Source organism: Lissotriton helveticus, chromosome 6, assembly GCF_964261635.1.
Source record: "Lissotriton helveticus chromosome 6, aLisHel1.1, whole genome shotgun sequence".
Classification (NCBI taxonomy): Eukaryota; Metazoa; Chordata; class Amphibia; order Caudata; family Salamandridae; genus Lissotriton; species Lissotriton helveticus.
In genome coordinates, this window is record NC_136067.1 from 44,055,789 (window position 1) to 44,081,219 (window position 25,431).

Here is a 25,431-nt window from a genome sequence, read left to right on the forward strand (position 1 = left end):
CTAGACCCACAGGAACCCGGGAATTATAGACCTATTGCGAGAATCCCGTTTGCCGCAAAAGTACTGGAGAAACTATTGAATAAACAGCTGTCTCAATTTCTCTCGGATGTAAATGCTTTAGACCACTCGCAGTTTGGATTCCGAGAGGGACATGGAATGGAAACAGCCCTGCTCACGGCAGAAGAGGAACTCAGGAGTGTACTGGATACCGGAAGGAAGGCCGCCTTGATCCTTTTGGATCTCTCGGCAGCCTTCAACACGGTAAACCATGATACACTCCTGATCCGACTAGCCGAAGCCGGAGTTCATGCAATGGCACGAACGCTGTTAGCCTCATATTTGTCTAACAGAACGTTCACAGTGGAGCTGGGAGAGGCAAAATCAAAACCATTTAACTCTCCGTATGGTGTACCCCAGGGGTCTTCTTTAAGTCCCACTCTTTTTAACTTGTACGTGGCACCTTTAGCAGCAATAAGGAATTGTGGCTTCCTACTGGTCTCCTGTACTGACGACACCCAAATAGCGGTATCAATTGCAAATAATGCCAAAGAGACTGCAGACAGATTTAAAAACTGCATGAGGCAAATTAATCAATGGATGCAGGGTAATTGCCTAAAGTTCAACGGAGACAAAAGCGAAGTCATGCTGTTGGGGACAGACATGAAAATCTGGTCCCCGGAGTGGTGGCAAGATAGTTTAGCCGATTGCCCATCCACAGCTAACAAAGTGAAAAATCTGGGGATGATACTGGACAACAAACTGTCATTTGACGCTCAGTCAAACAAATTAGCATCCACCATTTGGTACATCCTAAAAATGATAAGGAAGCTCCTGCCGTTTATCCCCCACGATTCCCGTAAAACGGTGGTAACAGCTCTGGCATTATCAAGGCTAGATTATGGGAATGCTCTGTATGCTGGTATACAGGTCCAGCACCTAGCAAAACTGCAGCAGTTGCAAAATGCAGCAGCTAGGCTGGTGCCGGACATTCCCAGGCCTGAGCCGATTGCACACAGATTAAGATCCCTCCCCTGGATTCCAATGGAAAAAAGAATAACATTTAAGTATGTGTGTCTGGCCTATAAAGCCCTTCATGGGATGGGTTCTCAGATTTTAAAAACTCATTTGAAATTGCATGAGCCATCCAGGATTCTGAGATCTAGCCAAGTAAAACTGATTCAACATCTACATGGCCCCCCTCGCACAGGTGGCCCGCCATCACGACCTCAACATCATTTCCTATGCGGACGACACCCAGCTCCTCCTCTCCCTCACCAATGATCCACACACAGCCAAAACCAACCACCACGAGAGAATGAAGGCCGTCGCTGACTGGATGAGGAGCTACCATCTGATGCTGAACTTGGACAAGACGGAGGTGCTCATCCTCAGCCTGGGACGACTCCTGGTGGCCGACCACACTGGGAACAGCACCAACACCCACCGACCATGCACGCAACCTAGGATTCATCCTCAACTCCTCCCTCTCCATGGCTAAGCAGGTCAACGCCGTCTCCTCCTCCTGCTACAACACCCTCCGCATGCTCCGCAGGATCTACAAGTGGATCCCGACAGAAACAAGAAGAACAGTGACACAGGCCCTCGTCAGTAGCAGACTGGACTACGGCAACGCACTCTACGCAGGAATCCCAGCCAGGCACCTACGATGACTACAATGCATCCCAGAACGCCTCCGCCTGACTGATCATCAACGTCCCCCGCCGCAGCGCCATCACTCCCCCGCCTGAGAGACCTACACTTGCTCCTCGTCGACAAGAGGATCACCTTCAAGCTCCTCACCCACGCACACAAAGCACTCCATAACGCCGGACCAGCCTACTTTAACAGCAGACTCAGCTTCCACACCCCCACCCGCCAGCTCCACTCCGCCAGCCTCGCCCTTGCCGCTGTCCCCCGCATCCAACGAATGACCTCCGGTGGCAGATCCTTCTCCTACCTCGCCGCCAAGACCTGGAACACCCTCTCTACCCACATACGGCAGACCCAAGACCTACTCGCCTTCAGGGAGGATGGGTGGGGCGGTATGGAATCTAACACTAAGTACTGTTTCTTACAGATATATCATTACCGAAGGTAAGTAACTTGTGCATCTGAAAGAAACAGGTTAGTGTTAGATTCCTTACCTTAGAATAGATACACCAGCAATACCAACCCTGGTGGTGGGTCTGTGAACCAAGATCACACCAGAAAGTCCTGGAGAACGGAACGGCCGAAAAAGCCATCTCTCCGGACTTGGCAGTAGTGTCTAGCAAATGTGTCCAGCGAAGCCCGCGTAGCTGCCTGACAGATGTCCTGCAAGGGGACTCCCCAACTCAGGGCAGAAGTAGCCGCCGTGGCCCGAGTGGAATGGGCCCTCAGCGCAACAGGATGCTCCTTTTGGAGTCGGGCCACGTACCGATCCACTGGGAGGCCTGTGGAGGGCTTGGACCAGGTGCCCAACAGAAAGTCGGTCAGGGCTTCGTTGAACGGCAGTAGAGGCTCCGAGGAGCTTGCCTGCGGTTTGAGCACCTCAGTGACCGCGACAGGGAGCTCAAGAGCCAAGGCCTTGGCTGCCCTAGTCAACACCACGCTGTAAGCAGCCCCCTCCTCTGTAGCCATGGTAGGAGGGGAGACAAATCCATTGTCGGGCGAAGTGTCCAGACCACTGGCCTCCCCCAGCTCGTCTGCCCAGTCCTGGCTCAACTGGCACTGCAGTGCCAGAGGGTCCTCAGAACCCTTCCAGTCCTCCTCGTCATCCATCTCCTGATAGTCAGGAATAAATGATGGAGCCGGGTCGTCGGTGAAGGGCGCACCGATCGGCGTCTAAGACGGCGCCGGGTGGCGCCTGTCCAACTCCGGATCCGGACCGGGGTTGGGACCGGGGAGGACGACGTCCGGGGACGGCGTCGGGGGCGACACCCTTGGTAACGGCGCCAGCGGAGGGGTTGTAAGATCGACCGGCGTCATCACAGATCCAGGCCTGGATCCAAAGGAGCCCTGCAGCGTCGGGACTGGAGTCGTCGACTGCGCCGGGCCCGAATCACCAGACGGCACCAGTGCCGAAGCACCCGACGGAGATGGGGCCGGAGCCGCCGGCCCGCTTGGGCTCCCAGACGAACCTGCGGGGCCCGAATGTGCCTCGGCCGGATCCGACGGAGGGAAGCGTGACCACATGGCTGTGAGGAAGGCGCTAATCTCCTCCGGTGTGGCGTGCAGCCCAGGGACCGGCAGGTGTGGAGCTGGACGCGGCGATTGCGGCTCCGGCGGAGCCGCATGGGCGGTGTCGCCCGAACGCCCGGCCGCGTCGCGCGAGCTTTGGGGGGAGTCAGAAGAGCAATGTTGCTTCTTCGACTTCTTGTACCTCGACTTACCTGAGGACTTGGAGCCCGACAAGTGGTGTTGACTCGTCGAGCGGCGATGACTGTGGCCCCGCGACCGGTCCCATGACCTGCTCCTGGACCGGGACCTTGAGCGGTGCGGAGCCGACTGCCGGAGCTCGAGACGTTTACGGGACCGCTCCCGCCTAGCCTTCGAGGTCAAGGCCCAGCAGTCTGGGCACGACTTGTCATCGTGGTCGGCACCGAGACAGTAAAGGCACCAATGGTGGGGGTCGGTCACCGATATCAAGCGGTGACAATCGTCGGAGGGTTTGAAACCGGGCATCCCTATCGGCACAGCGAGTCGAGGTATCGACTCGAGAATGTTCCAAAAGGGATCAAAAAGTTTAGTAAAAAATTGACTAAGGAGTATTGTTGTTCCCGGATCTGCGCTTGCTGGCGCGAAAAAAAGAAGAACTGATGTCAGCGCGTGAGGGCGGCATCTAAGTACTCCGACGACGTCATCCCGGCGATCATGACGCCGACGCCGGATGCGGAGCAGCAGACGACGCCTACCGATGTGCAGGGGTACTGCTACGCAAAACTTTCCGGATCCAGTCTGACGCCTGGGGATATTCTAAGGTAAGGCATCTAACACTAATCTGTTTCTTTCAGATTGGGTGACCCGGAGTGGCTTCTCCCAGTGGTCCTGTCCCCTAAAGAGTTCTCATTTTTTTCGGTGGGGAGTCTGCAGGGACGCTGTTTGATGGCCTGGAGGTTGAAAGGAAGTGTGTGTCTGGCCATAGAGTTTTGGACAGTTTGTTGGCTATGATACGTGTGTCCAGACAGTGGTCTATTTATTGCTCAGCTATTCGGCATTGGATGTCATTTTCCAAATGGTGTGGGGTAAAGGGTCTTGATACTGCTATTGTGATTGTGAGTTTCCTGTTGGTGATTGTATTCTTGCAGGATAGTTCTTCATGAGGTGTGAGTTTGGCCCTGTTGTGTGTATGATGGGCGGCAATGCAGGCCTTCGGGTGTCCATGGAGGATGTTATTGGATGTGATTGGTTTGGTGCCAGGGCTTTGAATGAGTTTGTCATATTCCTGCCCTAGGTCGGTGAGGGCTGTATCTTCGTGGGACTTGGCGGTGGTATTGGAGTCCTTGATGTCTGCTCATTTTGAACCTTTGGTGGTAGTTGGGTTTACTGTTCCTTCCCTTATATCACTCTTTCTGGTGGCAGTTGCATTAGCCAGATGGTTTGCAGGGTTTTTCCTGACAGTGTGGTGTTGGTGACTGTACCATATTTTCCCCAACAGTTACGTCTTCTTTTCCTTTACAGTGAGTAGTGATTTTTGTATGACTTTTTCCCATCCCCAGGGTCAATGGTGAAGGTGTGTTTGCACTTCCTTGTTGTCTGGGGGAGGGGGGTGTTTTGGTCTACTTGCAGAGGGTTTCGCCCTTTCACAGGGTAGAGCCATTGTGTGTGATGCTTGGTACTGCCAGGTATGATGCATAAGGAATAGTTTCTTACCTGTGACTCCAGTTCTCTCGCAGGGGTATTTCCATAATAAGCATAAGCATTAGAATAGTCCCGCTCATGAGTCGGGACCCTGGAGCACTTCTTTAGATATATCTTCTTAAGTGGATATTTTTCACCTTTCTTCAGGAAGGCCTTCAAAGACACTTAAGAGATAGAAAAGACAATAAAGCAGCCCTAACTAAATAGGCTACAATCGCCACAACTTCATCTTGAAGTGAAAAATATAGCTAGTATACTATTTTTTGTGCAATTTTTTATGGAGTTTAACCCACAGAAAAACTCCCCTTCACAAAACTCCTTTTTCATGATAGAGATGAAAGGATGGGGCAGAATAGCCCCCATAGGCTGCCACCTGCCAAGCCGAACACCAGCAGCAACCACCTGAAGTGCATCCTGCTCAACACCCGCTCCCTCCACAGACATGCCGTAGAACTCTGGAACCTGCTCGACACCACAGCTCCAGACTTCGCCTTCCTCACGGAAACCTGGATGAACGCCTCCTCAGCGCCATCGCCGTTCCGGACGGATACAAGATCACCCGGAGGGACCGCGTCAACCAGACTGGAGGAGGCATCGCCATCGTCCAAAAGAACACCATCCGCATCACGACCAACTCCGACGACACCTTCACCGCCGCCGAACACCTCTACTTCCAGATACACACCGACCCCAAGACCACCCTCAGAGGTACCCTCATCTACAGACCCCCGGGACCACGCACACAATTCAGCGAAGACATCGCCGACTTCATCAGCCCGCACGCCCTCCCCTCCGCTGACTACATCCTCCTCGGGGACCTCAACTTCCACCTGGAGAACAACAACGACCACAACACCACCACCCTGCTGGACAACCTCGCCAACCTCGGACTCAAGCAACTGGTGACCACCCCCACCCACTATGCCGGTCACACGCTTGACCCCGTCTTCTCCTCCAGCAAGGACATCTCCTTCAGCCACTCCACCGGACTCCACTGGACAGACCTCAGCTGCGTCCACTTCAGCTTCAGAAGGACCACGCTCCACCACCACCCACAACAGGCCCCCTGCAGAAGCTGGAACAAGATCACAGCCGACCAGCTCGCCACATCCCTGAGCCAGAACCCCCCCGCCAGCTCAGCAAACCCCAACCAAGCCGCCAACAACCTCACGAGGTGGATCAGCAACTGCGCAGACGACCTCGCCCCGCTGAAACCCCCCCCCCCCGCCAGACCAGGCTCCAAGAAAGCATCCTGGTTCACCGACGAACTCAAGAGCTCCAAGAAGAAGTGCCGAGCCCTCGAGAAAGCCTGGCGCAGAGACCCTACTACAGACAACATGACCACCCTCAAGCTCGCCACTCGAAAACATCACCAACTGATCCACGCCACCAAGAAAACCGCATTCAAGGACCGACTGGACAACAACGCCCACAACAGCAAGGAACTCTTCAACATCGTCAAAGAGCTCTCGAACCCTAGCGCCGGAAACAACGACATCACTCCCTCGCAAGACCTCTGCAACTCGCTCGCCTCGTTCTTCCACAGCAAGATCGCGGACATACAAAACAGCTTCAGCACACAGCCGACGCACCCTACGACCGCACCAATGCCCCCCACCACCTCCCTCCGCGCCTGGACCCCGATCAACACCGAAGACACCATCCGCACGATGAACTCCGTCTACTCCGGATCTCCAACAGACCCCTGCCCTCACCACGTCTTCAACAAGGCCGACTCCGTCATCGCACCCCACCTATGGGACATCATCAACGCCTCCTTCGACACCGCCACCTTCCCAGAGAGCTGGAAGCACGCCGAACTCAGCGCCCTACTGAAGAAACCATCTGCCAACCCCACCGACCTCAAAAACTACCGCCCCATCTCGCTTCTTCCTTTTCCTGCCAAAGTCATCGAGAAGACCGTCAACAAACAGTTGTCCGCCTTCCTCGAGACGAATGGATCCCTCGACCACTCGCAGTCCGGCTTCCGGGCCAACCACAGCACCGAGACCGCCCTCATCGCAGCCACCGACGACATCCGAACCCTGCTTGACAACGGAGAAACAGCGGCCCTCATCCTCCTGACCTCTCCGCGGCGTTCGACACGGTCTGCCACCGCACCCAAGTTCAGCGCCTCAACAACATCGGAATCCAGGAGAAGGCACTGGAATGGATCATCTCCCTCCCCGGAAGAACACAGAGAGTCCGCCTCCCCCCGTTCAGATCAGAGGCCACCGAAGTCATCTGCGGCGTACCACAAGGATCATCACTCAGCCCCACACTGTTCAACATCTACATGAGCCCCCTTGAGGCCATCGCACGCCAACACAACCTCAACATCATCTCCTACGCCGACGACACCCAGCTGATCCTCTCCCTCACCAACGACCCCGCCACCGCCAGAACCAACCTACACGAAGGGATGAAAGATGTAGCCGAGTGGATGATGAACAGCCGCCTGAAACTGAACTCAGATAAGACGGAAGTCCTCATCCTGGGATCTTCGCTCTCCGCCTGGGACGACTCCTGGTGGCCCCCTGCCCTGGGCGGCGCACCCAAACCAACAGACCACGCACGCAACCTGGGCTTCATCCTGGACTCCTCCCTCTCCATGACCAGACAAGTCAACGCCGTCTCCTCGTCATGCTTCAACATCCTGCGCATGCTACGTAAGATCTTCCGGTGGATCCCCACCGAAACCAGGAAGACGGTCACCCAGGCCCTCGTCACCATGCGACTGGACTACGGCAACTCCCTCTACGCCGGAACCACAGCTAAGCTCCACAGAAGACTCCAGCGCATTCAGAACGCCTCAGCACGCCTCATCCTGGACGTTCCCCGACACAGCCACGTCTCCACACACCTGAGAAACCTGCACTGGCTCCCCGTCAGCAGGAGAGTCACGTTCCGACTCCTCACCCACGCACACAAATCTCTCCACAGCCAAGGCCCAAGATACCTCAACGAACGCCTGACCTTCTACACTCCCACCCGCCAGCTTCGATCGACCAGCCACGCCCTCGCCGCCGTCCCCCGCATCCGAAGAGCCACAACGGGAGGAAGATCCTTCTCCTACCTGGCGGCCAAGACGTGGAACTCCCTCCCCATCCACCTCCGACTGACCCAAGACCACCTCGCCTTCAGGAAGCAACTGAAGACCTGGCTGTTCGAGCAGACCCCCCTCCCCCAAGCGCCTTGAGACCCTCCGGGTGAGTAGCGCGCTATACAAATGCTTGATTGATTGATATATGTCTTAAACTAGACGCTGGGCCTTTAAGAAACTCCAGAGACCACCAGTATCCCATGATGCACAGCCAGTGGCAGTTACTTCAGTTCTTTTTGAAGGCAATGAGAAGTGAATGCCTATTTTGTATAATGGATAAGTGTGTCTATTCCAACAGGGAGGAGGGAGGGTTGCTTATGACTTATCATGGAAATATCCCTGCAAGAGAACTGGAGTTACAGGTAAGAAACTATTCCTTCTCTTGCAGGGGATTTCCATGTATAGTCATAAGCACTTGAATAGACTAGTAAGCCCATCCTTACACACAGACACAGTGGAGGAGACAGAGAATTAAAATGCAATTTTAAGCAGAAAGGTTCCGAAGGGAAGCTTGACCTACCTGAGCGTCTGCCTTGACATTAGAATTGGGGCAGTAGTGTGTTGTGAATGTGTGGACTGACTTTCAGGTAGCAGACTTACAAATCTCTGAAATGGGAATATTACGAAGCAAAGCCGCAGTAGCTGCCTTTCCTCTGGTAGAATGAGCCCTTGGCTTACCAGCAAGGGATTTGTTAGCTTTCTGATAACAGAGTAAAATACAAGAAACAATCCATCTGGAAATGGATTGTTTAGAAGTGGCTAGACCTGTACGAGAGAGCCATAGTTTACAAATAACTGATCCGCTTTGCTTATATCCTTAGTTTTTTCAATCTTTAATGTCAGGAATTCTGAAAAAGAAAGTTTGTGAAGGGCATTTCCTGTAAGCAGTTAAAGCTGCCAAGTGAACCTTAATGGAAGAATATTAGAGGCCTGGCTGTGCTAGATGAAGCAAGTATAGAAGGATGACATCTTCCTGGCAAGTAGGGTTCTCATTCCTCGATGAGCACCAAATACAGAATCTCATTTATGAGCATAAGCGGAGCGTGTGGATGACGGCTTAGTTTCCTTAAGAATGTCCATGTACTTTTGAGGTAAGTTCAAGTGTCCATACTGTACTAGCTCAGGAGCCACGCTGCCAAATTCATAGAGGAGAGATTGGGATGTACCATATGTCCTCCGAACTTCGTTCGTAAGTGTGTTTTGCATGGCAGCCTGAGATGTGGACGGATAGACCGGTGAAGGAGATCTATGAACCACCATTGACGTGGCCATTCCAGGGCTATGAGAATCATTTTGGCCTGTGATTGAGAGAGCTTGATGAGAACTGCCGGGATCAAGGGGACTGGAGGAAGGGTGTAGAGAACTTTGCCTGACCAGTTGATCAATAGGGCATTCCCCAGAGTTCCCGGTTAGTAGAACCTGGAGACAAAGCTATGGCATTTGCTGTTTACTGTGTTGGCGAACAACCAGAGTACCCCATTTTTTGAATATGTCTCGTAATATGTCGTAGTTTAGAACCCACTTGTGATTTTTCCTGAAGGAGTCTGCTTAGAGAGTCGGCCTGAGCATTTTGAACATCAGGGAGATGGGTTGCTGTTATGGTCAGGTTTCTGGCTAGAAACCACTTCCATATTGTCTTGGCTTCCCGAGACAATGGTCTGGATCTTGAGCCTTCCTGCTTGCTGAGGTAGAACATTGTTGTTCTATTGTATTTCTGTACAAGCAGGGAGTTGGCATGAAAAGGTGGATGAAAAGGTTTCAGAGCCAAATGAACTGTTCGCAGCTCTAGCAGATTGATGTGGTTAGTGGATTCCTTGCGTGACAATCTGCCCTCAATTTGAAGATGATCTGTATAGGCTCCCCATCCCAGGAGAGAGGCATCCGTGACTTACGTTTGGGTCGGTATTTCCTTGTGAAAAGGAGTCCCTCATAGGAGATTGGTGGGTGAACACCACCATTTGATGGACCAGATGGCATGTTGTGACAGTTGAATCTGGTCTTCCCAATCCCCCGTTCGCTGTTCCCACTGGTCCTCCAGTCATTCGTGCAGGGGTCTCATGTAGAGACGTGCATTCGGTGTGAGGAATATGCAAGAAGCCATGGAGCCCAAAAGAGAGTAGACCTTCCTGAAAGTTGGGTACGACATTGACAGTAGAGCCTGAGCCTTCCAAAGGATCAATAAACATCTCTACTCCGTAGGATACACATGTGCCGTGCGAGTATCGATGGATGCCCCCAGATATTGCAGGTACTGTACAGGTGTTGAGGTAGACTTTGTTTGATTCACATGAAGTCCCAATTGAAGGAGAAGGTTGGAGGTCCAATTGAAATGTGTTTGAGCCTCCTGACAAGTGGATACCTTGATCAGCCAATCGTCTAGATAGGGGTAGACAAACACTTCGTGTTTCCTCACATGGGCAGCCACCACAGCCAAGCACTTGGAGAATGTCCTGGGTGCTGACTTCAGGCCTAACTGAAGCACATAGTATTGGTAGTGGTTATTCCCCACTGAAAACCTCAAGAACTTGCAATGTTTCTTTATGATGTGGATGTGGAAGTATGCGTCTTGCAGGTCTATTGCGCATAACAATCTTCCTGATGTAGTTGAGGATAGATCTGGTGTAATGCTAGCATACGGAAAGTCTCTCTCTGAATCCACTTTTTGGCCTTCCTTAGATCGAGAATGGGTCTGAACTCGTTCTTGTCTTTCTTTTTGACGAAAAAGAATCTTGAATAAAGCCCTTTGCCTCATTGCACGAGGAAATAGGTTCTACTAGCTGTTTTCATAAGAGAATGTTCACTTCTGCTTGTAATTGCGACAGGTGGAATTTTGACTGTTTTGTAGGCACTGTTGGTGGCGGGCTGGTGAAATGTAGAGAATATCCATTGCACACAATATTCAGAACCCAATTGTCTTGTGTGATACTTTGCCACTCTGCCAAGAAATGTTGAATGCTTCCCCCTTACCGGAGTGGGTAACGGAAGAGGGGGGAAGACAGGATTCAGGGCTTGGAGCCAGTAGGCATCTTTTCTCCTTGTGAAGGTTCTTGACCTGACCTTCCTCTAGGTTGACTTTTCCGATAAGGTTGGTAGGATCATTAATACAATTGCTGTGTACCAGACTGTCGACCCTGATACCACCAAGGGGTTTCAACCCTCTGTGTTGAATATCGTCGCGAGAAAGGACGTAAAGATCTTTGCTGATCTTTCAGCCTCTCAAGACCCACCGCTTTTAATGTTTCCATCTCCGCTTTCATGCGTGCCATCTCCTCATCTGTATGCGACCCGAAAAGTGTAGTGCCGTAGAATGGAAGATTCAGGATACGCTGTTGCGCTTCAGGCTTCAAAGAAGTCAAGCAAAGCCATGAATGCCGTCTGAGTGCCACTCTATGACAATATCCATGTGCAGCTAGAAGCGATGTGTCTGCAGCAGCGCTAATTACTTGGTTAGAAACCATAAGTCCTTCCATTAGTAACTCATTAAAATATTATCTTTTATCTCTAGGTAGATGTTCAGCAAATTGTTGGAGTGACTCCCATAGTGCTCGGTCATATCTACCTAAAAGCGCGGTGGCACTAACAGCTTTCATGGAGGTCGCTGTGTGTTGCACACTTTTTCTACCCACTGAGTCTATTTTACGCCTTTCTTTATCAGGTGGAACTGTGGATGTTGGAGCCATAGTATGTTGTTTTTTAGCAGCTGCCACAATGACTAAGTCTAGGGGTGGGTCCGCCATTAGGAATGTGTTAGGAAAAGTTCCATTGCCGGTTCCAAGAGGCCTGGCACCAAAGGGAGCAGAGGACACGATGCGTGTCTTTGTTGTAAAGTTTTGAATATCACTGAAGTTGTTGGTATAGGAATGGACATTGGAATGTTCAATTTTGAAGCTCCTCAAACCAAGACTTCCTGAAAAGGAGAGATATCGTCAATCAGTGAAATCCTTTGAGGAGAAGAGTCAGACAAAGTACGAGAATATCTTCCGGTGCTTGTAGAGGAAGTGTCCCTGGTGTGCCTAGAATGAGATCTTCAACCAATATGTTGGCGGTGGAAATGAGCAGAAGAAATTCTATGCCAACGAAAATGATCTCTTGTATGAGACGTGGACCTCGGCCTTCGTAGCAGAGTAGAAGGTGGAGGAGGAGGTGGTGGAGAAGGAGATGTAGCTTACGGAGAAGGAGGTGGAGGCAGAGGCAATATAGACGGTCTAGATTGATTATCTGGACGATGAGGAGGCGACTGAGCAGGTTATATGGTCCTAGACGGAGAGTATGAATGAGAATACTTGGAATCCAATGAGTAGATTAGTCTCCTCTTTTTCCCAGCCTTCTGGGAAGTCACCGATTCCACAGGAGAACTATCTTTCCCCTCGACAACGATTTACTAGTCGACGACGATCTTCAACGTCATCTCAAATGAGAACTTCCTCCCGATGTTGACTGAAGACTTCTTGAAGTAGACCAAGTCTGTGTTCAACCGTTTTTTCTCGAAGTCGAATGACGTTGTCTTCTCGACGTCAATCGACTGTGGCATGGCAGCTTTGAGCGATGGCGATGAGTCAACGCTGATCGGCAGTTATGTGCCGCCGTCGATCGACGATGATGGGTAGACGCCGAGTGATGCGACGTTCTCAACAGCGATCTCGTTACCGTCTGTAGTGGGCTTCTCGACTCCAAACAAGTTCTCACCGTTGGTGTAGCCACCGCGATCGAAGCTCTTCTGCTTGATGTTGCACATCATCAGCGTTACAACCCAGAGCCCTGGGTCAACGACGAACAGGTCGCCACTGCTCACCTCGACGTCATAGTGTTCAACATCGATCGGGAACTATGCTGTTTTTTAGCCCTCCTTCTGCTGGGTAGCCCCCCAGAGACTGAAGATAGGGCCCTGGTAGAGGACTGACCTCTCCTTGCCCTGAAGTCCCACCTGATGACTAAACCTACTGTTTTCTTTGTTCTTCTGTTTCTTGAAGTCAAATCCTCTCCCTGTCATGCAGTGTATAATTGAAAAAGGTCTTACAGATGGAACAGGACTTAGCAACGTGAGTAGCAGGTAGACAAATAATGCACATTCCATGAGGGTCAGATTTGGCCTTCTTCCTTCCGCAGTCTGGACACTTATCAAAAAGAGATGGCATTTTTGCAAGAAATTGTGGTAATTCCTGTAGAAAAAGACAGAAAAAGGTAGAGAAAGACCAAAGACGTCGAGTGAAACATAGGTAAATTTCTGAAGAGATTTTTGATGAATAGAACCAAATTTGTTGGAGTAAATGCTCCAGGGTCCTGATGACAGGAGCCGGAAAAAAGAACTCAAGTAACTGCCACTGACTGTGCATCATGGGATACTGGTGGTCTGTGGAGTTTCTTAAAGGCACATCATCTAGTTTAAGACATATAATGGCAGCCTATGGGGGGAGTTTTTCTGTGGGTTAAACACCATAAACAATTGCAAAAAACTTAGTATACTGGCTATCTTTTTCACTTCAAGATGAAGTTGTGGCCATTGTAGCCTATTCAGTAAGGCTACATTATTGTCTTTTCTATCTCTTAAGTGTCTTTGCAGGCCTTCCTGAAGAAAGGTGAAACATATCCACTTTAGAAGATATATCTAAAGAAGTGCTCCGGGGTCCCAGCTCATGAGAGGTACTATTCTAGTGATTATGACTATACATGGAAATCCCCTGCAAGAGAACCAGCGGCTACTGCTTTGCACAATTGGGTCTGAATGTTGGTTTCTATGGTCTTTGTAGTTCCGGGTCTGGTCCTCCTTTTTTGGTTCGGGGTCGGTCTATGCGGAGTATGACCTCGACTTTGATGGTGCTACAGGGTGCTTCTATTGGGGAGCTTTCCTGGTTAACCCCATGGACTGATGCCTCCACGTTTGCTGGACTTTCTAGTCTGGCTGAGGTTCTCTGTGTCTCTGAGGTGTTTGATCATCAGATTCCCTCTCCTATGCTGTATTAGATGGTTTCTTGGTGAGGTGCATCTCAATGAATATGTGTTCAGCGGGCATTGTCAGTTGTCTGATTTATTTGCTTGCCGCATCTCACATGTAAGGGATTCAAGTGAGGCAATAGACGAGGAGGTAATGTCTTAATTACTTACCGGTAATTGCATTAATCTGAGTCCTATTACGTCGCTTGCAGCCAAGGTCTCTCCCACCCTCCCTATGAGACAACTGACATGTCTGCTGAATGGAGCTTGTTACGGATGGGAGATGTGGTTGGGTGGATGGACTTTTATTCGTTTTAGATCTGGTGGGGTTGGTGTCTATGGAGGTCTCACATATAATGGCTGGCTACGAGCGGGTGAATAGAACTCAGAGTATTGCAATTACTGGTAAGTAACTAAGACAATATATTTTCCAACTCAAAGTTCTTTGCATTTTATTGTTAATATGAACAAAATGTTCTCCCAGAGAGCTGTCTTTGTTCTGATGAGTAAATGTAAAAGCAAAGTAACAGTGTTGATGGCATAATGCTGATCTCTGTACGAGTGCCTTGCATTTTTGTTATTTTAATCAAAGAGACATATTTACTTGTTTACATTTTTATTGTCTGCCCTGCATTCTCAACAGTCAAAGAGTATTGAACAGACTTCATTTGACATTAAAAGCATTTTCAGCAAAGTATTTTAGTAAAGTGTAATGAGAAACTGACAAACAGAATGTCTCACACATTGACTTTGGACAATATAAGCACACTGTCATATAGGACAGCATAATCGAGCGCTGCTGTACAAACAAAGTGAAAAGGACACTGAAAAACTATTAACGAGCGCTGTGCTATTCAAGAGAAAAACACTGCACGAATTCTATTACAAACAGGAATAGAATAAGCTTCTGACTCTCAGAATCTAAAACAAAAGCCATGAGTAGTTTGTAAAACTGGAAGAGGATCACTTGATGTCACAGAGCAGGGCCACCCCCCGCAGGATCCAATGGTCTGGGGTCTGCACGGTTCTCAGCCAGAGAGGAGTAATGTAGGTTAAATCTGTCCTCCTCGGCTTCTTGTACACCGGGCATGTGTAGAGTTTAGGATCCTTGGGGCTCGTCGAGTTGATGGCAAAGATGTGCACCACCGGTAGCATGATGAACAGGACCTTGGCACTGGATTCTGTGAGTTTCCCGTTCCGTTTATCCCAGCCGGCTCCATCTATGTACAGTCCATAAACGTACACTCCTTCCTGCATGACAGAGCACAGGGGACATGCATGAGACATCGGTTTGTGATAATCTTCACTTATGTACCTGTACAGTATACAAAAACTGCTCTTCAAGTTTCATTCATTCATTTCAGATTTCAGCTAAGACAAAGACAGGCGCACATCTGAGGGAGCAGTTATTTGAGCATTAATAAATACCACTTTAGGAAATACCAGCACTGAAGGGTGCATTATTTACCAGGGGCCATATGTATCAACATCCTGATTTGCGATTCTCAAATAGCGATTTTTTAGAAATCGCTATTTGAGATTTGCAAATAGGGATGTATGTAAAAAAATCGCAATTTTTTAGCGATTTATTAATATTCCTTAATTGTGATTAGCAAATTGCGATTAAGGAATACTTTCCCGTTCATTTCTATGGGCCAGGAGGCCCATAGGAATGAATGGGAAGTTATTCTCAATTTGCGATTCGCAATTTGAGAATCACAAATTGAGAATAATTTCAAGGGTGCAGAGGTGTCAAAAGGACACCCTGATGCACCCCTGAAATGAGCATGGGTGCACATGTGGCGCACATACATGCCCATTGCACTTTGAAAAATGCAAAAAAGTGCTTTTTTCAAAGAAATCGAAAATTACCACCAACTTGAAGTTGGTGGTAATTTGCGATTCCTTAAGGCCAAATTGCACTTTTTTGGTGCTTCTTACATTGCATTTAAGGAATCGCAAAATTTGTGATTCCTAAAAATGCAATCGCAAAATAAGGGATCGCAAATTTTGCGATTCTTTATTTTGCCTTAATACATACCATTTGGCAAAATTGCATTCGCAAACGCTTGAGACATATGGCCCCAGGTGCTTTATCTCTCCCTTTTCTGAACTGCTCAGATATGTAATAATATTTGTGCATCCTATTCTTGTTTTTCCAGGCCACTATTAACCAGGTTTTAAGTTAGCAGATATGTAATAACTTCAGCACAACTCATTTTAAACCAGAAGCAAGCTCTCTTTACTCCTTCTTCAAAATTAGCGTGCCATTCGGATGGAGATTTATTACACCTTATAAATGACGACACCACAGGGTATGTTACTTACCGGTTGTGATAAACTGCGCCTATTACGAGCTTCTGGGGAATAAGCAGGGGCGGGCCCTCCACTAGGGTGGAGGAGCATCGACCCACTGCTTCTCACAGTACAAGAAGCAGAAACATAAAATGGTAACATCTAAGAGCGTGGTAGGGGACGACTGGTGTGCCTGCCAACTCCCAAGTAAGCAAACACTGTTTGGTCAGCCCCCTGGTGCCGCCCAAACCAGTCATGCGCATTCTGCCCTTGTCCATGCAGGCAATGCAATGGAGAAAATGGCCTCCCTATAAGCCGCTGGCTGGGCGGCGTCCCGACCAATCACAACGCTGCTTGAAGCGTTGTGATTGGCTTAGGGGAGGGAGCCTGGCTGCCTGCTTCTACTTCCTGTTCCTAGAGAGCAGAAGAGCAGAGAAGACGCAGGACCCGGCATATATATATATATATATATTTTGTTTTCAATTAAATTACCCACCCCGCGTAACCTCCACTCCCTGTGCACCCCCCGTTCCCTCACACAAGTCATGCCGGCCTCGACTGCGGATTTTGCATGTTTACCATTTGCATTAATAAAAGTAGGCATGGGAGAAGAAGGAAGAGGAAGAGAATGGCACCGCCAGTATTGAAACCACTTGAAAAAAGTGAGAAGGATAACATGTTTCATGTGTAGTAGAAAGGGCATAAAAAAAGTTACTTACTTTCACTAAGGATATGTCCAGTTGATACTCTATTTACCTGAAGATTACACATCTCTTGAATAGATTAATGAGCACAACCCACATCTGGCATGCAGGTCCTCGATGCATGGTTAATGACCATCCCTTTTCACCTCTGCATCCAAGCAATAGTGCTTGAAGAAGGTCCGGAGGGATAACCATGTAGCTGTTCGGCCAATGTCACAAATGGAGACCCGTATAGCTAGAGCAGAAGTTGAAAATGTGGCTCTCGTTATGTATGCTTTAATGCCCACCGGAGATTTTTGGGGGGCTATGGCACAGCAGAACTCAATGCAGAAGATAGTCCTCTAAGGATAAGGTCAAAATTCGTACTACTTTCCTACTGTCTACATAGTTGATCAACAGCTGGTCATCCAACGAAAATCTTTGGTGAGGTATAAGCTCACCACCTTATGAGAGATACAGGCTGTGCAACTTCTACTTCTCCTTGGTTGGGTGAAAGGGCGGAGTAAATAAAATTGACCCACTTGGAAAGAAGTCACCACCTTTGGGAGGAAGTCAGCTCGTTAGAGTAAAAGTATGTGCACAGAAGCCTGATGCTTAGCGTTTACAACTCACTGACATGCATGGAAGAAGTGATCACAACCAGAAAAATCATCTTGATAATTATGAGATGTAAAGAGCAACTGTCAAGGCATTCAGAAAATGGCCCTGTTGGACTTATCCCTCTGTGCTGTGTCATCCTCAATGTGTTTGCCCTCACCCTTCTGTTTTCTGAACCCGTTTTTGTTGGTCTCTAGGACCTTGTGCACTTTGCCACTGCTAACCTGTGCTCTCCTGTCTAAACATGGTGAAATTACCTTACATCCAATTGGCACATTTAATTTATTTGTAAGCCTCAACCTATTAATAAGTCCTTCAAACATGTCTCTGGGCATGTGTGGGCAGTTTTAAATTACCATTTTGACCAGGCAAAATAAACTTTTTTTTCTATGTCCAAATCTTCCTTTTTAAGCCAACCTAGGCCAGGCTCTGAACCGCCCAGAGAGCAGGGCTCAGTATATTTAAAAATCTGGGCAAGTTTGTCATGTCCTGGTAATGTAAAACTTTTGCATTCGTTTTTCACTACTGCAAGGCCTACTTTTCTCACAGGATAACATTGGTGTAGGAGGCTTGCTTAGTATATAGTGTGCACTTAAAGGAGTGATGCACCTTGCACTAATCCAGGCAACCCTTATGGTAATTTTAGTGGTCTTTAATAAACTAAAAAGCTCTCAAATGGGTGGCTGTGGACAGCAGCCTTCAGGCATATTTTGAAGGAGTGTTAAGTAGCTTGTTTAACACATTTAGGGGCACATTCTCAAGAACGTGTGATAATTACCGCAAAATTAGCTTAACACAACTCTTCACATCGCAGTCTATTGCGGGAAAACAACGCTGTGTAAATGTATTCTCAACACGGCGGTACCATGTGATAGGCTCATAATAACGTGTCAAATGTCCGCGATAAAGTCAACGCGATGCCGCAAAAATGTGAAACACAAACACAAAGAAAGTTGCGATGAGGCCATTCGCGATATAAAAATCAGTGAAAACCAGTGACAGGTCTGCAATTCCCACGCGTCAAGCGGGGGAAGGCACCATAAAAGCAGAACAAAAACAAAGGGAAACAAAAATAAACTGCGTAGCACAATGGATGCACACGGACCGAGTGCAAAGGTCAACGCGCGCCCCACAGACCACCAGCAAGGATCCTCGGGGTCCGGAAAAACCAAGGAGAAGAGGAAGACAAGGTGCAGTCCGCAGGAAAACCAGATCAGCGTCACAGAGGTGACAGAACACTACCATCAAGTGAACTTCAATTTGACAAACGTGAATGCAGTCGGAGTGTCGACAAGGTCAATGGAGGAGGCCAAGAGGCGCTGGGATGAAGTGAAAAGCCAAACCAAGCACAAACCTGCTGCCAACAGGAAGGCAGCAATGGCGACAGTAGGTGGGAGTCCTGCGCAACAGGAGGAGCTGGAGGAAATGGAGGCCACAGTCATCAGTGTGGAGATGGTGCAAGGAGTTGGGAGTCCGGACACAGCTCGATAGGACCTGACACAACATCAACAGGGTGAGTAATGACCAGGGACTAGGGGGACAGGGGGAGATGGGCACAATGGCAAACATGCACTACGATGTGTAGCACACTGTACACCAACAATGACCCAAGATAATGTCCCTGATCCCCGTGGCACACTACAGCACACACACAAACACCAAGTAGGCCCCCATCCACCATGTGCCCAAAGGGGTCCCACCCCTCACATCAACAATCCCACAACCAACACATGCACACGTGCGAAACCCTGCACAGATGCGTCTTTGTGAGCCACACAGACAATGCAAGTAACACTACATGACGATCAGCATGGCTGCAGTACAATCATCATGACATTGTGCACGCCACAACACTGAGGTGGACCACATACAGAAAGGAGCAGGTCCCACTCTGACACATCCACGTGCAGAAACAATCCTTGACGTCAACAACACATCTGCAGACAAGACTACAATAACCGTCCAAAAACACAAATGACCCAAGTCACCAACATCTCAGCACCGTAAAAGCAAAAAAGTCAAAGGCACAACACCTCAGAGGGATAAGGGGCAGAAAAATCACAGCTGCAGGGGCGACCTTCCCACAATGCTGCTCGCACACATAGCAATAATAGTACATCCACATTGACAACAATGTAGTACAAAGTGCAACTCCTACACTGCAGAACAGAGGAGACAACTCGGTCCGCTCATGCGTAGAAACAGGCCAATCACATCTAACATAGCAGGAAACTGTGAGATGAAAATGTACCTGTACAACCTCACATCCGTCATGTAGTCCAAATGTCCACTGTCCTGCATCAAATATTCAGCACCTCCCAGTCACAATGTACATTGTCATACAGTCTGCATGTAAACTTGAATAATGCGCCAACATACATGTCAACACAATGTCAAAATGCATCTCCCCTTCACATTGGAGAGGGACAGACAACACCTCCAGCAAAGCAGACCTGACAACTCATCGGTGATTCTGGAGAGGATCACCACACCTTCGACGCTGACGCCCTACAACAGCTCATGGACATCTTAGGCAACCCACCTCCAGGAGCAGGGCAGCCCAGCTACATAGAGGAGACCCCAGCCCCTGCACAGACCACACAGCAGGAAGCACCCACCACCAGGGCTGGCTCCCAACACTTCACCGAGGCACACATTGCATATCAATGCCAGGTGTCAGAATGCCAAAAGGAGGTGGCAGAACAGGTGTGTGTGAGGTATGACCTCATGGAAGCTGATTTAGATCTCCTCAAGACCTGGCTCTTCGAGCAGTAGCAGCACCCCCCTCCCCTCAGCGCCTTGAGACCCTCACGGGCATGTAGCGCGCTCTACAAGTACTATGATTGATTGATTGATCGATTGATCACATACGTGGGTGTCTAGGTCCCATCAGGGACCACCTACACCCTACAACGGAGACCCACACTGCGACAGAGACACATGCATTTGCACATTTCCTGTACTGAACCATGCCCAGAGCCCCGGAATAATCATGTACACACCCACGCTGGACCTGAGGACGGTGGCCCAGTCCACTCCTCTTACATTCCGTTCCGGTGCCATTGATCCATTGGCACCGGATGGAAAGAAATGGTTAGAGACAAAGGGAAAGGAGCCCCGTGGTACGACGAGACTTTAAGGGAAAAAAAGCAACTTCTCTGACAAGCCGAGAGGAGATGGAGGATTAAGTATGATCCAATAGATTTAAAAACCTATAAAGCCCTCCTTGCCACGTATAAATCAGCTATCCTAGGTAAGAAGGCGGCATTCTATGAAGCTAGGATTAGCTCGGCGGGAAACAAACAAAAAGAGATCTTCGCAATACTGAAGGAACTGATCCAAAAAGGGGACAAATACACCATGGGAGCCCTGCCATCCTGTGATAGTGTTCAGGGGTTTTTCCTCCAAAAGGTTCAGGACATCGTCTCAGAAATTACTACAAACCCCATTGATCCCAGTCCCCTGGAGCAGATTACCCCATCCTGCCCCAGTAGCCTGATGGTTAGTTTTCCTAAGCTTGACCTTGCCACCCTGGCTGCAGTAGCTAAACAGATTAAATCAGGCTCTCGAGTGGACCCTTGCCCGCCGGGCCTCTTTCAAATGGCCCTGCCAGGTTTGGAAAAGCAAGCCCTGGGCTTACTCAATGAATCTCTAGATCTGGGCTATCTACCAGCGATGTTGAAGGAAGCAAGGGTTATTCCCCTATTGAAAAAACGAGGGGCATGTAGTGTAGTTCCTATATTCCCAATAGGCTCTGCGCATTGGATTAACGTAAACGATAGTTTAGACGTAGGACGGAGATCGACTAGGTCTCTACTGAATATGTTAGACCTAATTATGAATGCCAGCTAGCTCAGAGGTCACTAGAAACTTTCTCGAGTGAACAGGAAGGTGTTAACTTTCCTGAATAGACAAGAAGGGATTCGTTTCTGACAACCGCATAAACATGACAACTTTGCTCCTCCAGAATAAGGAGTATATCTCCAGAGTCGCGGAAACAATAGATAGCTATTTCACTCAGTCAGTCGTGCATGCTTAGTTTCACCAGGAGTGCAGAGAAATAGAGAGACGGGCGTTTTCGATAAAAGTGGTTATTTATTGAGCAGTCTTCTTTCTCATGCAAGAGAAGTTAATTGCCACAATTGCAATACTTATTATAAAGTAAAGTGCGTACAGTAAAAGGAGTATTTTGAAATAATACTGTAAAAGCATTGATATGGTTTCTGAGCCATACCGTGTTTAAAATAGATAAAATATATACATATATAAAACCATGACTAAACGTACTCAACTGGTGCTTCTAAGATACGCCTACCCCGGTGTACCTAACCTAAGCCTAGTACGTGGGAAGAAGTATATGAGCTGCAGTTTAGGTTAAGATAGTTTTGCCAAGAATCTGAATCAAGAATTCTCTAAGGATCTAATCAGCTCCGTACCTTGGTGATAGAATGAAGGAGGTCTTGTATCTCTCTCTCAGGACTCAATCTCCCAGCAACCCGCAAGGGTGACTGGAAACACTGGAGCTGGATTTCTCGGCAGGAGAAAAGACAGCGTCTCTCTCAGTGCGTCAATGGGAGGGTCGGCTTCCTTCGGCACCTGCTACAGCTGGGCTTTGGGTAAGTCGATAGCCGATCTGCTCCAAACCACCGTGTGTTTGCTTAAGGCAGATGCTGGTATATTTATACCTGGAAGGTGCCGAGTTTGACGTAAGGTTGGACATAAGACGTCACTAAGAACTCGCAGTTCTTTTCGGACTCCAGGAGTTCTTGGACAAATCAAAACAAAAGCAGGGGGAATTCCCGGGCTGCTGGAGGATTGGTTTGTTTAAAGAACGTGTTGTACTTTCTAGGAGTCTATGGGAGTAGCCTTGCCGTATTTGGACTGCATTGGCTATTACTAAATACGGATATGATTCTTATGCCTTTATAAGGATATGATTTGCTATAACCACATAAGGGCATGAATCGGGAATATTTAAATAGGGTCCTAGATACGTTCACAACAGGCAGATCCGACAGCCTTAAAAAACTATAGGCCTATTTCACAGCTCCCCTTCCTCGCTATATTACTGGAACAACATGTCTTGAAATCTCTTGCAAAATACTTAGACGACCACCATCAGCTCCATTCCAGACTGGCAGGTTTTAGGACACACCATAGCACAGAGTTGGTGATGGTGTCAGTACTGGACGAGCTTAGAATTAGAGCCGACAATAAACATCTGAGTGCTCTGATTTTATTAGATCTGTCAGCAGCATTCGACACGGTCAGCCATAACATCCTACTGAGCCGTTTGTTGAACCTGGGTATAAAGGGACAAGCACTTCAGTGGCTAAGATCTTTCCTGACCGACCGCACTCAGAGAGTCCAAATGGGGAAGCAGGTGTCGACTTTGGGCCCCCTGTCCTGTGGAGTCTCCCAAGGCTCTGCTTTGTCTCCACTTCTTTTTAATATCTATTTACAGCCCTTGGTGGAGGAGCTTACATGCAGAGACTGCCAGGTCTTTAACTACGCTGACGACACCCAACTTCTGGTTCGGCTTGACAACACCAGCCAGGCACAAGAATCAATGAAAAATCTACTCTGGTTTACTGTTAACTGGATGCCAACCAATACACTGAAAGTCAACCCGGATAAAACCGAGGTGCTGATTATTCCAGCTCAAAATAGCCCTTGGTGTGAACTTTCTGGCCTTCAGAGTTAGGTGTGGCACCAATCCCAGTGCCAGTAGTAAAGAGCCAGGGCTTGAAAATCGACTCGGATTTGTCTATGTCTGGCCAGGTGTCTTCGGTTGTAGGTATCTTCACGGGTTTACTTAGGCAACTACGGAAACTTGTCCCTCTCCTCTCCACCCCTGTCTTACAATCAATTGTCTCAGCCACGGTCATTTCTCGGTTGGACTACAGGAATGCCCTTTACTTGGGCATCCCACAGAAGCTTCTGAGGAGATTACAGGTTGTACAGAATGATGCTGCTAGGTTAATTTTTAGTCTCCCTAGGTGCACGCGAGCCACCCCCCTACTTCACAAACTGCACTGGCTGCCTATCAAACAGCGTGTGCAATTTAAGAGCCTGTGTATAGCCCATAAGGCTATGTATTGGGATGCACCAAAATACATAAAAGACAGAGTGCAAAAGTACGTGCCTGGCTGGGTGCTATGTTCTTTGGAGGCTTGTAGGCTAGTCTCTTCCAGGTACAACTTCATGACTAAAGGGGGCAGAGCGTTCTCGGTCCTCCTTCCACGGATCTGGAACGATTTACCGGAGAGCCTGCGCAAGGAACCGGCCCTGCTCCCCTTTAGAAAGCTGTTAAAAACAAATTTGTTTAGAGTGACATTGACATCTGCCTAATGCTCCTTCCTTGCAGACATGCAGTGAACTGCTCCTTCTCTGAAGCGCTTAGAGACCAGTGGTGATTTGCGCTATATAAAAATAAAATAACATAACATAACATAACATATTGAGTGGGTGACGACAAAGCTACATGTCCAAGGTCTTACCCACTGCCTGCGGTGACATGGTTGCGTCCGCTGTACACAGCACAGTGTAATGTGGTAGAGCCCGGGGCCCTCATGCATACATTATGACTAGGTCGGTAAATTATGTTCCGCTCGCGGAATTTGGGTAATTTGGGTAATTTTGCTTTTTGTGGAGCATGGTGAATTTTATACTTGTACGCGCTTTCAAAATGCTTGTTCGTGAGATATTTTCCCCCCAGCACTCAGACAGCGTTCGTGAACAGGAAAAAAGCAGGGCGAATGGGCGGAACAAGCAATTCCACGTGTTGACGGAACTCTGCGTGCTCGCGGAGATTTTGAACTGTTTCGCAGAGCTTTGCGTAGCGCAACTACACAAATTCTGCCCACCCCTAATTATGACCTCACAGACACACTCAGATAGTTTGCGGAACTGGCTACAGGCATGTGTGCCCGGCACCTTTATTGCCAGGGTCACATGTACAGTGATGCCTGTGCTGGATGTGTGCGGGGTGAGTGTTAGCCAACCCTCACAGAGTGCTTGGTGCTGGCAACAACTGAGGGATAAAAGTTAGATTTTCCCTACAACGAGAACATATCAGATATATATATTATGTTAGCATGATGTATCGATATATCTTCTATGCTCAATATGCACACTGCATAACCTCTATTAGCTTTAGTTAGTAGGAAAAAGTTTATTCTGTCTGTTTGTCCTATACTAATAGAGTAGGCCGAGAAACAATACAGACGCCATCTTTTCTCGTCGCCTCCACGGGTCTCAGCTCTGCTGTGACTGTGGATCGGGCTGTTGGAAGTCTGGAAGTCCGGGTCTTGTCAGGCTCTGTGCTCGGGCTTCAGGGGGGAGCGTCGACAAAGCAAACCGGTGATCGCTTGATGGTGCCTGCTTGTGCAGGGTGGTCACTCCTTGACCACTAGGGAGATTATTCAGTCTTCTAGTTGCAGTAGAATGTCCAAGGTCCAGAGTTTCATTTCAAGTTTCAGTCAGGATAAATCTACAGTATTGGGACTCAGCTCCTACCTATATACCAAATTTAGGGGCTGGATTAACTGCGAGGTCCCTCCTATGGGTGGGACCCAGGAAGGGGGTGGGTACACCCCTTTTCCTTTGTCCAGTTTCACGCCAGAGCTGGGGCTGGAGTGCCCCAGCACCGGTTTGAACTGGACTATGCATGGGACACCTTGTGTGCCCCAGGCGGTGTCTCATTTCATTCAGCCCTCCCTGCCCCAATACACTATGGCCTGTCTGGGGTGGTGCTCGCACCTCCCAAGACAGGAAACCTATTGTCCAAGCCTCCCTCGCTGGAAGGACTCCCAGCAGCAGGAGGTCAGACTTGTGTCTGTGGCAGCAGCATCCATTTTGTGATGCTGAGGCTCTGGTTGACTTTAACTAGGATTAGTAGGAACAACATGTCTTCTCCCTCTAGAAGGGTGGATGCTACCCCCGTCGCCAAAACTGGCGAGG

General features: G+C 48.8%; 1 protein-coding gene across 6 annotated transcripts in view; it reads right to left on the reverse strand.

The window, feature by feature from the left end:
* Positions 1 to 14,472: 14,472 nt before the first annotated feature.
* The window catches only part of DNAH8 (dynein axonemal heavy chain 8), a 10,041,960-nt gene continuing 10,031,001 nt past the window's right edge, over positions 14,473 to 25,431 (reverse strand). For all 6 annotated transcript variants that reach the window (XM_078647354.1, XM_078647353.1, XM_078647356.1 and 3 more), the window contains one exon: positions 14,473 to 15,124. In XM_078647354.1, coding sequence (XP_078503480.1) covers positions 14,837 to 15,124 — 288 coding nt within the window. In that variant the 3' untranslated portion in view covers positions 14,473 to 14,836. The remainder of the gene's footprint in view (positions 15,125 to 25,431) is intronic.